Here is a 13,747-nt window from a genome sequence, read left to right as displayed (position 1 = left end):
TGATCTAAAAGTCGAACTTTTGCTAATTACTTCTCATTATCAATCTTAATGTTTTCTCCAATTCTTGATGTTTCTCTCTCATTCTCAGCCTTTTAACTCTCATTTTTTAAAAATTTCCTCGCTTCGTTGAACTTGAAATGAGCACAAGTCCCCTCCTGTTGGATGACATTGCTTAAGAAAAGGCTCCCCTCTCACAGGGTGAGTTCAATAATGATTCTGGGCGTGTTTCTAACTCAACGAGAGATTGATTCAGTTCAACACACGCGTCTAGGACTAGCTATTTTCACATTGTGTCCCACGTAATCGGGTCGCTAATTATCAGACAAGTTCAACTAATTGCTGCATTTAACTACGGAGCTCGCGATAAGAGCATAGTAGCTGATCTTCGTATAATGACAACAGAAAATCACTGAACTGCTCTATCGAAGGCGATGGAATGTCCCTCAGATTGATAATTTCTGCCATCAGCTTACAACGACATGCGGAGTAAGGCCTTCTTCAGAGTCCTCGACAGACTGCCCAAAACTTCTATTGCCGGAGGTACAAACAAAATTCCTTGTTGAGCACAGCTATTTTCATACTGAGCATTTTTTTCACCTTCAGCAGCTTCAATTGCATAGCCCGACTTTTCTGCCGCATGAGAAATAAGTTTAGGTTGCAGAGAGGAAGTCTATATCTAGAGCAGCGGATTGGCCAGATTTCCAAGAAGGCAGATAGACGTCTCCTGGGCGTGAGTTAATTTCCGCAAGGAGATTGCGTTTTTCAATTACTGGGACCAAATTAGCTGCTGAACAGGCGGATGCTATATGGTTGCGAATTTCATCGTACCTAGAAATCGCATCTCCCCTTCCATGGCCGGCAACTGCATGGTCACCAAATCTGTCCAATGTATCTGACCTGCAATGAAGACATTTTCTTTTTCGATCAGAAACCGCGATCCCAGGCCTGTACTTGACAGTGACTTGAAATTCCTTAGCCGAAAGATGTAGACCCAGAGCAGGAATTGGAGACGCAGCAAGCCACGCGCCAGAATAATGCAGTCATAGTGATTGGAGTCTTGATTTTTCCCTGGTTGACATTTGATTTGTTATTAGGGTAGCAAATTTATCTTTATCAAGTGCTTCTTGGATCTTTTCTTTGCGTTTGCGAAAGTAGATTGAGCGGTTCCAGATTCTGGTGTAACTCTTCAAAAGTGTCACTTTCTGAGGGACGCCTACTTGTTATTTTGTTGACCAGCTCGTCTGAGGCTATATTTGAGCTCACAAACGCTCCTTTGTATTGCTCTTGTGACTGCTTGACGCCCAGTCCCCACAAACTGATAGGTAAAGAATATAGTTTCCTTGCGTCGTCACCAATAATTGGGCCATCAAATTGATCCAACATTTTAACTTGGCCGTTTTCAAAACTTTTTAATACTTCGAGCATCTCGTTTGATGGAGAGTTAGTTCGTAAAGAGTATACTAGTTTCGGTGTTCCCAAACAGTAACAAAGGATATCTAATGCAAATTGAGGATCATTGAGGTGATGTAAATTGTCCAGCATAGATAAAATTTTTTGAACTCTCTTCAAACAAGAAGCGACAAATTCTTTTGAACCAACCGCACCGCCCAGAACTTCAAAACCGATTCCCACATTCTTTTTTACTGCCTGATCAACGGAGGGTAAATCTTGAATTGACCACAGCTCATATTTGTCTTTTCTCAAAATTAGACCTCTCTCGGTGGGAACTTTGTTGGCTAGAATTTCAAGCGTTTGGTTGATCTGATCTTCAGACCAAGCAATAAACCCATCAATTAAGCACCAATTATGCTGTAACAAACTCAGAACTGATGTCTTGATCTTCTGTATGATTGGCCATAACGTCAATGAAAACAATAACGGTCCCATCGAATCACCCTGTTGGTTGAACATCCCATTCATTTTGAATGATTACATTGTTACAAAAGAGTGGTGTGTATTGGGAGTAGCAGAAACTGTTGGAGACGGCAATTCCATGAATAAATTCACAAGTCACTTTTAATAAGTGTGAACACTTTACTGAGTTAAAAGCATTTTGGAAATCAATTTGAAGCACGCCGTCGTACGAGTGAGCACTAACTATGTTATCGTATGTAATTTGTGACGAATGAATGATTGCCTCAGCGCCTCCGCAAACGCCGACTCCCAATTGCAGACTATCAAACAACTCAATTGCTTCTGATTTAGCTTCACTTGCCAGGCATTTTGCTGAGGCGTTGCAACACAATGCCAAGTGCTTTCGGACGCACCCCAACATTCTTTTTGGATAAAGCCAGGAGTTAAGCTCAAAAGAGTGCTTTGGAAATAAAAGCAGGAAAGTCCCCTTCTGGCAAAATTTACGAACTTTGTTATCGCTTTCAGAGCAAACTCAAACCGATCGTGTGCAGTGCATTAAGCTGCGTCTTAAGGGGACCGGCTGCAGTGTGCTTGCTGAATGTCTTCAGTTGTTCATAAACTAAGTATTCATTGAATTGGAACGCATTGGATGCAATGTCCTCAGGTATACTGACACCGGGTAACGGTTTGTTAGGGTGTAACTTTTCCAGTGCTGTGAATGTAGCTTTTTTTATTGGGTGCGAGACCTTCAGAAGCTAAAATGTTAGCAGCTCGGCCAAATTGAGCATGTAAGCACAACGTTTTTGCTCTGACCGTTATTTCTTCAATGCTGTCCGTTGTCTGTTTTTTGATTGTTTCATGGAGACAGCTTCTGAACAAAGCTTCCCATATTCACCGGCGTTCCAACGATTAAAACGTTTTGTGAGACGTTGGTCTTGATTGCACTTTTATTTTTTATCTCGTCGGTTACAAGCACGTAGAATGCATTTTGAAACCGCGAAAAATTCTTGCCAATTTGTCTCGTTGTCTGGAGCCTCAACACATTCAAAAAGAACACTTGATAGCAACTGAGACCATAGTGCTCTCAATTGGATTGGAACAAAACAACAGGTTGGCACGTCAGAACTCAGTATTGTCAACAATTTGGCAATTTGTATCTTTTGGACTTTATTGAGAGATCAACATTTTCAAAATATGAGTTATTCAACTGACTGGAATCACAGGAGACCAATAGATTGTCTATTTTATTTGAGAGGTCTGTGTTAATTTTCCGACGGCTGCTCAACTGCTCTTTGTATTTCAAATACACCCAAATTAGTTTGGAATTGAACAAAGCGTCGTGCTCTGACCCCAATCAAGATAACTTATTTTGATGTACTCATTGCAGTTTTTTAGAACTTGAACTCTGTAGAGCTTATCTGCGGTATCTGGCAGAAAAAGAACTGTACCTGGAGCTATGTGAAAAAAAAATAATTAACACTTGCATTTTGCGATTCCTGATTCAAAACCGTATGCATGTCTTTGTGGATTCAAGATTTATTGGTTCGCTTTGTGTGCCTACATTCTCTAATTGCGTTGCACCACTCTAGTCGAAAACTGTATTTCTTAAGTTGTATTTCATTTTATTCAGTGAAAACAAACTGAGGCTAGGGGAACTAATTTGGGAAAACTACCCCAACGAACAAAGACTGTATATTGAAACTATCTAACCGGTTTTGACTAACATTATCCTCCGAGTCTTTATAGCTCATAAATCATCTACCGGTATAAAGAAAAAAACCAGCAGTACAAACATCAACCATAAAGTTATATGGGTCCTAATTGTTTTTATTTCGTTCAGATATTTGATTATCCAATTTAATTCAATCTCCGCTACCAATCGGAGAACGTGTTCTTTAATTCATAGGAATCATTCACAGTTCAGATGCAGGTGAATTTTCCTAATCAAACAGTTTAGAAAAAAATTGTCCGAAATCTCGAAGATTAAGTTATAAATGTCCTGTAATTGCTAAGTAAGAAATAAGGCGATACCCTTAAACAAACTAATTTAAGAAAGATGTTGATCGGAGGGAGGGAAAAAATAAAAAAAAGACAAATTAAACAAAACGAGAATATTTAAGAAAAATATTATTCAAATACTAGAATTTGTCAAGGATTCAGTATTTGACGAGGAATGCCGAAAACAGCGTAACCTAATCCGGGCTTGACTTCGCACGCTGAAATCAAAAAAATGTTTAAAAAGTAAAGGCTCCGCTGGATTTCTAATGATAGCATTCAAGTCACCCTAAAATAAAGTTTATCCACGCGCCAATCAAAGTTGTGTCGAAATCAAGTATATATAATTACTAACAAACAAAGAAAAGCTAACCATTAACAGTCCGACTGATCAAAAACCCTTGCATTCAATACCTCCAATTTGAAAACACATCAACTGCGCCTCTTTTCGATAGTGTTACAATTTAGGTCTCCAAAATTTAGGTTCTTGGTTTTTACTTGAACTCTTCTTAGTATTCCGAAAAGTTGTATAACTAACATCGCTCGTCCTTTCTTTTGTTTATTCATAACTATCCAAAGAAGAAGTAAAATAACATCTGCCTACGCCATTATTCTTTTCTTAAGCTAAAAAAAATTTCTTCTTATCAAACAATTTGTTTTCCACAAAACAAACTTCAATTCAATCAATAAACAAACCTTAAACAGTATTGAATGCTGATGAGTTTGCTTTTATATATTTTAATTATTATTTTTATTATTATTAAAGTGACTTGAAACCCGCGAAACGGGAATCACTTTGTTAATTAGTTACAAAAACAGGACCAATTTACAGGATACTGATAGTACTTGAAGTTCTCAGCCTTTAATTTTAAACGAGAGTTCAACTGTTTCCGAAATAATACTGTTGGACATGTCCAGTCAAAAGTTGAAATGTCATTTCGCTGGGTGAGAACATTTGCATATTATACAACTCTCAAAACAAAATACTCTTCCAATTTGACTGATTTCGTCCAACTAAAATTTGTCCTCAAAAATTGTTTTGCTGCTGAACAGTTGCAGTGCGGTCCTTTGAAAACATTCCAATAATCATCAAACTTGAGGACAGTATCCAGTTGTAAATTTTGTTCAGCATAAGAAGATCATTTCGAACCAAAAGAAAACTGATTGGCAGCAAATTAAGGTAAATAAGGCTCTGATTGTAGTCACTATCGGTAAAAAAATTTCTTATGCATCTTTTCTAGTTTTCTGCAATTTGGCCAACTCGAGAACCAAACATTTGACGCGTAAAGTAAAACTGATAAAATGTAGCTGTTGCATAAACTTTCTTTTATTCTCGTATTTGTAGAAAAGGGAACGTTTCTCTTCAAGAAGAAAAGCTTTTATTGTGCCTTCAGCAGCCGCTGGCTGATTTGACCATCCCATTTCAACTTATTAGTAAAAAATTATACCAATATCATTCACCGAAGATTTGCATGTAATTTCTGTATCGTCTGCATACAAATGGACACTACACTGATCTCAATTTTCAATATCAAAACATATTCTTGCAACCATTTGAAAGCTTTGTTTACATCATTTTGTAGGGAAAAAAATTTATTCGACTTCCAATAATTTTTTGTGTCATCGGCAAACAGATATGTGCTTTTCTCCAGTAGAGATGGAGGGTCGTTAATGTACCCAGCGAACATAAAAACCGCAAACACTGAACCCTGTGGACCAACCACTTGTAACAGTTAACTTTGATGAATACTCATCTTTAATATATACGCACTGCGTTCTGTTTGATAAATAATCTGCAAAAACTTGACAAACTGGTTATCAAATCCAAAACTCATAAGCTTCAACAAAATTGCATTGTGATTTATTGTATCGAACGCCTTTGCAATATCGAGATAAATGCTTAATGCAGACTCTTTAGCATTCAAATAACAAAAAAATTTTCCACAGTATTGAAGCATTTGAGTTATTGTAGAATGCTTCGGCCTAAAACCGTGCTGGCGTTTGTCTAAATTCTTCAATAAACTAAATCCCTAAATTTTCTATACAATTACTTCTCGAAAATCAGGGAGAGCCCGTAATTCTTTATGTCAATTCTCGACTCCTTTTTATGCAGAGGTTTAATTATTGCTTTCATCCAGCTCTTTGGAAACTCTTGCTCATCTAATATTTTATTAAATATCGCAATAACAACTGCTACAATGGCAGCTGATAAAGTTTTCAAAAAAATTGGCTGCAATTTATCGTATGACTCAGAACCCAAATGACAACTTAGATTTATCGTCTTTACTTTCTTTTTGGTGAAAAACATGTCTTGTGGACAAATTGTGGGGTCTGCGGAAGCAGGTGGCAAGGAGAGAGGGCTCGTCTCTTCTTTGAAAAGAGATGCGAAATGTTGATTGAAGGCATTGGCAGTTTGCAGTGATCCAGAAATACTATTTCCACAAAACTTCATCTTTTTGGGCAGATCGGGAACACGATGAAAGCGCTTAATAATTTGAAAAAATTCTGTCAAAGTTAAACCTGCAAAGGAATTTAGATATACTGTTTTATCTAGTTCAAGTGAATCAGCTAGATTCTTTTCAAGCCTTTCAATTACGTTGTTGTCTTTTTGACGTCTTTTGGCTGTATTTAGAATGTTCTCTGCGTGACAAAAATAACAAGGCGCTTCGCTGCGTCTTGTAGTTTTCCGAGGAACAAAAGCCATACAGCAAAAGTTGATTTCAGCATAAAAGTTTTGAAAAGTGTGGTTTATATCCCCAGCTGGGGCATCGATGAATTTGAATCCTTCCGCCATTTTGGGATGATCCAATTTTCGGAAAGATTAAATTGATTTTGGTAGCCCAACCTGACTGCTCGAAAAATGCACTTCAGAGCTAATCATTGAGTGATCGGAAAAAGTCGATTGGATCTGAGCAAAAGACGTAGTGTCAGGAAACATAGCAAGAAAGCAATCATTTTTAATGTTTTTGTCTTCTAGGACAGAACAAAATCCTTATTTTTGAGAAAGCTGGTAAAACTTTTTTTTCATAGGCATTATTACTGCTTAGAAGACTCCAATCAAGTCCAGGAAGCTTTATATCACCTACTATGAGCACATTGATGAGATCTAAGTTGTTTTTTAAAAAAATTTCATGTGCCGAACTATTAATATCTTGTAAATAAGCATCAAACAATTCAACTTCTAAGCAATAAGGCGAAACATCAGGTGGATTGCAAACATTAATCAAAGTTATTTCCTGCTCTAAATTGCAGAAGAAAACCGAAGTTGCAGAGTCAACAGGAGATTTGGCTTGGATAGTTTCACTTTGATAATTAATTTCTGTTTTCAAACTAATAAAAAATCCTCCATGGCTGCCATTGCATTGATCAATTCTACTCATTACGCTAACAATATGAAACCAAGACAGAGGTGTGATCAACTCTCGAATAAAACCACGTTTCACTCAGACAGATAATATCGGGTTTGTGAACTCTGAGATGAATATCAAGACTAATTCTTCGATTAACATTCAACAAGGATCTACAGTTTAAAGATGAGATTTTGGGGACTTAAAGTCATGAGGTATGGGTGTTTTGATCTGTAGACGATTGCACACTACAAGGGTTAAAGTTTTGCCCAATAGCTTTTCCTTTATAAAATAACTCTTGACCTTTAATGGAGAAACTGTGTTTTTCGTAACCAAAACTGTTGATCAGTTTTGCCTTCCGCTATTATACTGTTTTTTTCTTTTTTGTAACCTTCAGCGGAGAGAAATTTTTTACGACAACTGCAGAACTTTTCAACTTTGAAACGGATAAAAAGACCATTCTGAAAGTCCAAGCATTACCGATTTTCACTACAATAGGTCGGTTCTTCTCGTTTACTAGTTTCCCTTATCTGAAACTGTCATGAATTACATTTTTCAGCCCCATTATTTGCTTGATAATAGATACTACTTGTTTTTTGTCTTCGTTCATTGCTTCAATTCTCGAACGCTGATTCTGACTCTCCTGTATTCCAAATATTATTAGTTTGTTGCACAGGTGATGTTCCGATTGTTGATTATTTTGAGGTTTTGTTTGGCTACTTTGCTTCAAAATACCCACACGGCTTTTTAAGTATTATATTTCATTTGTAGCTGCTCAATTTTAGCTTCGCATGAGCTTTGTTTCAATTAGTTAATATTGTTTCTGATTTCAGACAACTCTGGTCGAAAGTGTGTTTTAAGTGATTGAATTTTATCCGACAACAAACTAATATCGGCTTTTGTTACAGGAAGTTGATGTTTTTGCTCGCAATTTTGACAACTAATGCCCTTAATTTTTCCCAAAACGGCCAAAAAGCTGTTTGGTAAGTTTGAGCAGGAAACATGAAACCACGTTTTACAGAATGAACATTGTAGACAAAAACTGTCACAATTTTTTGGGCAAGATCCACAGGGAAAATCTATTACACTGATGTGAGCATAAGGCTTCGCTTTTTTGTTTTTTGTCATCTTTAGAGTACCTGGTACCTGAAGAAGGTTCCCTTGGAATAAAATTGACAATGCTGGACAAACCGTGACTCTGGACGAAGAGCCTATGGCTTTTCAAACGCAAAAATTTATAACCAGAGCACTCGATTGTTTCGGGGAGAAAACTCGTTTACAGGAAAGATCTCGCCGGATTATTGGACTCGTCTTCTTCTAGTAGAACACTCCAAGAACACCCCAAGAACACTCCCAATAAAGGTAATCAGATCGCAAAAACGGGGGGGGGGGGGGTAATGTTTGATAATTTAAATTTGAGCTCGAGCTTAAGTTCTGATAGAAGTTTCTTTTCCACTCTTTCGTTTTCTCTCATCAACTACCACGCACGTGCATTTAAACGTCAAATTTTAAATTTTTACGCGTGAAGATATCAAAAGCAAACAGTATGCTCAAGCATGATTAAATGGACGTGGAGAGGGGAACACAGCACCAAACGTCTTCTATTTTACGGTGCTTCAAATAATACATTGAGGTTAAAATTCCAAATCGTCGCCAATTTGATAAAAAATCGCGCAAAAAAAGCACGCAATAAAAAGACCAACCGGATCCCAAAAATGGTACTAAAAATACGTTGGAGAGAAATTAAAAATTAGTCAAATTCGTAGCACCTGGCGGATTGATTTCCAGCTACTGAAGGTACCCATACGCTAATAAATTATATCATAAGCGCCTGAGGACATATTTCTCTCATAAGCTAAACAGAAACTTTTCTTTCTTATTAAACAATTTTATTTCCATAAAGATACTTCTGTTCAATCACTACGCTTTTGTTCATACTTTCGTGAGTTGAAATTTAAAAGTTAAAATCAAAAATTTTCGGCATTAAAGTCGATCAAAAAACAATTGCGCAAAAAAGCACGCATGAAAAGACCAACTGGTTGAGAGCGCTTAAGCGGTAGTGAATGGCATAACGCTCCCGTTTGCTTTCGAGCGACAAAAAGATGCGTAATTTTCGAATCGACTCTGCTGAGCGTAATAATACGCAATGACTGGAAGTGATGAGAAGCCGGTCCCAACCGCCTGATCACGCCGTTTCCAGACATCAAGAGTTTCTAGAGGTCTCTATAAGCTAGCCAAAGTTGTTTGAAAACTAGTGTGTTTATTTCTTGAAAATACTCAACAATTTAGGACCTATTCAAAGTTGGCGTGAGGAGGTCTTAACCGCCAGAAAAGCAGTCCCTCGCACCATGAAGTTCTGTCTTCTCATCACTGAACGAGTTGGCTGTGATAATGGTGAAAGAGCCCGTAAGATGTACCAACAAATAAAAAACATAGCAGGACAAGTCATGACGTACAATTCAAAGAATTTTCATTGACTAAACTGAAGACTAGACCTAAAACGGACTGTGAGTGAATTGGGAAAACCATGTCCAAAAAATCAGATCAAAAAAATTTAAAAAAAGAACAGTAAATCAAAGTCAAAATGCCGCATGTGAACAAAAAAACCACCAGCGAGAAAGCGAAATTTTGATCAAACACCGATTTCTTACTCTACTTTGAAATTAGAGTTAAAAAATTTCACGCCACAAAACCACTCGCCTTTTCGCTCCATTTCCTGTTTCGGCGTGACCAAAATCACTACTCCAATTTGACTTCAAAAATCATGAAAATGTGTGAACAGATCTTAAAAAAAGACAGCGCCTCAATACAAAAAACATAGCAAGACAAGTCCTAAAACAATTCAAAGAGTTTTAACAAAGAGCTAGAGCAAGAATGGACCGCCGGGTCGAGGTTTAGCGGTGAATTTTCGTCAGAAATGCAGTGAAATAATCACAGCGTTTTTCTTTGCGGTGAATTGTTTATTTTCACCGCGTCTTCACCACATTCTTACAAAATAACTTTCGTACACGGGTTTGAACCTCTCACCTCTGTATGTCTACAACTTTTTATTCCACTACGCCATCAACTTACTTGTACGATATTCTTTGTGAACTTAAATTAGATTCAACAAACGTTGTGGAAAACAAAAGCGGTAAATTTTTGTCAGAAAGTCGGTGACTTTTTGTAAGAAATGCGGTGAATTAATTTTTTCACCTCACTCACCGCATTTCTTTCAAAACTTGAAAGCATTCACCGCATTTTTTTAAAAAAAATCCACCAAATAACATCGACCCGGATTGAAGAAACTATTTCGAATAAAATCGATCAAAACCGAAAGAACTGTCAAAATCAAAGTAAAATTTCCGCATAAGAACAAGACACCACCAGCGAGAAAGCGAATTTTTGTTCATACACCGTTTTCTCACTCTACTTTTAGATTTGAGCAAAACAATCACTCGCTTTTTCGCTCCATTTCCTGTTTTGGTGCGACAAAAATCATTTCTTCATTTTTACTTCAAAAATAACAAAAAAAATGTGTGCACCGATCTCTAAAAAAAACAGCGGTAAGTAACCCGGAAACTACCCGAAGATTTGCCAAAAACCTTTCAGAAGATTATAACATATTGAAACTACTCAATAAAATCAAAAAAGCAATCTAAAGTCAATTATTGAAATATTTAGCACAAAAACAACTTGAACTAAAAAAGCGAAAAGTTCAATTACTTCCTTATATGCTAGAAGTGCACAGAGAAAAGACAAACCTTCATTGAAAAATCTAAGACAATTTAAATGCTCAGGTGACATTTGTAAAACGATATTAGGCTCACAAACCTGTATAATTTTCAATAAAATTTGAAAAACTAAGAATTTAATTAAAAAAAAGTTAAAAGTTACCGATTTTTTTGTCAAATCTCTCAAACACTGTTTTATGTGAACAAAGCTGTACTCAATTGGTAGCTGAAACAACCTCGGGCCTTATTCGTATTTCAAAGTTCCAAAGAAAACAAAAAAAGATGTCAATAAGTGGCAAAATTGGCCTACAAATGCTCAAAATAGCTGAAAACCTCAAATTTTTCTAAAAATTTGTATTAAATACCAAAAACTCTCAAAACACTATCAAAATAAACCTTTAACCATCACTAAAGTCCATTCAAACCTATAAAGAAAAAAAATAATTAAAACCAAAAAAAAAGACATTGCTTGAAAAAGCCGCACGTATTAAAAAAGAATTTGCTCGTTTATAGAAAACTTTCTTGCATCTTAATTTCTCATTCTCTAGAAAACAGCGATATGAACAAAAACCACTCTTGCATCGCTCCACTTTCCAAGTTTGTTCAACACTCGAACCACCCCAAATTTTTTCGTTCGTTTCATTTCTTGCTTTAAAATTCACTCGTATAAAATTGATTAAAAATAAAAAGACCTCTCCAATCTCTTCGAGTCGCAAAAAAAGACAGCGACCGAATACAATTCAAACTCTTTGAACTATAAAAAACAAGACTGGTTACCTGTTTGCTCGAAAGCGAAAAATGGATCTTCTCAATAAACGACTCTAATGCGTTCAATGACAAATTGGTCTGAGCTTCAATTGTTGTGTCTTCTAATTCCGCAAAAAATGAATCAAAATTGGCGAATTTTGAATCAGCATCTAAATCTTGAACAGTTTGCCATTTCTGGTCAACCAGGCTTCTCAACCCCGACACTGATTTTGCGCCGATCTCGAAGATCACGTCTATTTCTGCCTGCGCCTCATCGGTGACCGAGAAGCTTCCTCCAGATTTCACCAATTCATCCAGCTTTTTCATTCTTCTTGCTATCTTCGCAGCCAGTTGTATCGCCATTTCAATGTCAAAATCACTATTTTCTCGACAAAGTTGAATTAGAAGAACAATCATGATGCTTTTATATGCAATTATTCCGTTGCCAGCGCCCAAATGCCATGTTAAGTAGTGACGGAGAACAAACTTGGCACAGAAGAACTCACTCGAACGTCGCCATAGATTCGCGTTCTCCGATTCCGCGTCAACAATTGCCCTGTCACGTATTTTGACCTCAAAGACCTTTTCGGTCACAGGTTCATTTGCGGCTGCCAAATGTGCCATCAACCAATTGGTGACGTAGCTGGGATCCGCCACTCCAAACGTGTCCTTGTCGCCCTGGACGAAGTTGCTCGAGTTGCAGCCTCCCCAAAGTTCAAATCTTGAGAGTTCCATGATCTTTTCAATGACTGGATCCGAGCATACCTTAGCCCTGGACACCTTGAATGTCGGTCCATCCGGCATTGTACGCAGAGGGTAACTTGTTTCGTGACCAGTCCCGTAGAACACATTTGAGGGTAGCTGAATTTGGGTCGCATTCACTAAGAACTTATCCATTTCACCTTCTGCTTTCGGCACCCGCAAGCACAACAGGGCATTTTTGGATGTGCAAATCACGGGCAAATAGTCACCCGGGGAATGAATGCCTTGACGCACTGCAAACGCCAGGCTTTCGAAGTCAATTTTTGAGTTCTGATATTTGGGCCAACGTTCAAATATACTAACCAATTGGTCACAATTTTCGTCAGGGATAATATTGAGAAACTTCAGCTCCTGGAACTTCGAGAGGCCACGGGAAAAAAGGCGAATGAAAGATCCGTCATAATTTTCTTGGGGGAAATTTTTGGGGGGAGTACCTACTTTCCGAGGGAAAACAAAATTATTAAGCAGGTAGTTTTCAACCATTTCAGCGACAATTCTACGCTCAGTACTAATTTTAAAATGCAAACAAATAAGTCAAACTGTAATTTGTTCAACCTCAGCAGAGTGTGTCATATGACCACTAAGCGGGGGGTATAATGGGAAAAACCACCAATCCTTACAAAATGTCAAATAAACGACTCTGTTTCTTCGGGAAAATTGCTAATTTACTGAAAGACAGCAAACTATGTAAATATGGAAATTGATAAGAAACTGAAATCTGCGCTACAAAAAGCAAAAGTACCAGCTCAGAAGTGAAACAAACCTCACATAAGGTTATTAATGTTTCATTAGAAATACGATGACGTCTCAACAAATAGACGTACCACAATAAAGAATTTCAATGAAAAGAAGCAATTCCAGCAACTTTTAAGCAATAGAATTTCTGGATCTTTTTGTTTGTGCTTGTGCCCCCCCCCCCCCCCCCCCCCTGTCACAAACAACGGAAAAGATCCGAATTTCTATGTCTGCTAGGTTCACGAGCGCCGTGAAACGATTCAAAACGCAACTACGATGCAAAACTAACTGACTTTCGCTTAAGACGTCAGTAGGCTTTGTGAATACTTAACACATTCTGCGTGCAATTTATTGATTCTCAGTTGTACATAAAAAGGACGAAGTACTATTTCTCAGAAATAGTAAGCTACATTGTACGTTTCGTGATTTCTCGTATTACATAGATGAAAGAAAAAGGCAATTGTGCTACTGTATATTTTTCCTACAATTTTGAGCTACAAGTTGATTACTGTGAAAACAAAGCGCAGCATAATTTAATTTAAGAATTTTTATTAGTTTTGCTTGTCGCTTAGCAAAATTTTGTCGACCACGTGT

At 37.3% G+C, this 13,747-nt stretch overlaps 1 protein-coding gene across 1 annotated transcript in view; it reads right to left on the bottom strand.

The window, feature by feature from the left end:
- The window catches only part of LOC142344593 (uncharacterized), a 31,116-nt gene extending 17,965 nt beyond the window's left edge, over positions 1-13,151 (bottom strand). The window contains exon 1 of the mRNA XM_075396383.1: positions 11,687-13,151. Coding sequence (XP_075252498.1) covers positions 11,687-12,901 — 1,215 coding nt within the window. The 5' untranslated portion in view covers positions 12,902-13,151. The remainder of the gene's footprint in view (positions 1-11,686) is intronic.
- Between the last annotated feature and the right edge of the window lie 596 nt (positions 13,152-13,747).

The sequence above is a fragment of the Convolutriloba macropyga genome, chromosome 8 (assembly GCF_964194025.1).
Source record: "Convolutriloba macropyga chromosome 8, txConMacr16.3, whole genome shotgun sequence".
NCBI classification, from domain to species: Eukaryota; Metazoa; Xenacoelomorpha; order Acoela; family Convolutidae; genus Convolutriloba; species Convolutriloba macropyga.
The sequence above is the reverse complement of the archived record's forward strand: the minus strand, read 5'-3'. Positions and strand labels throughout refer to the sequence as shown.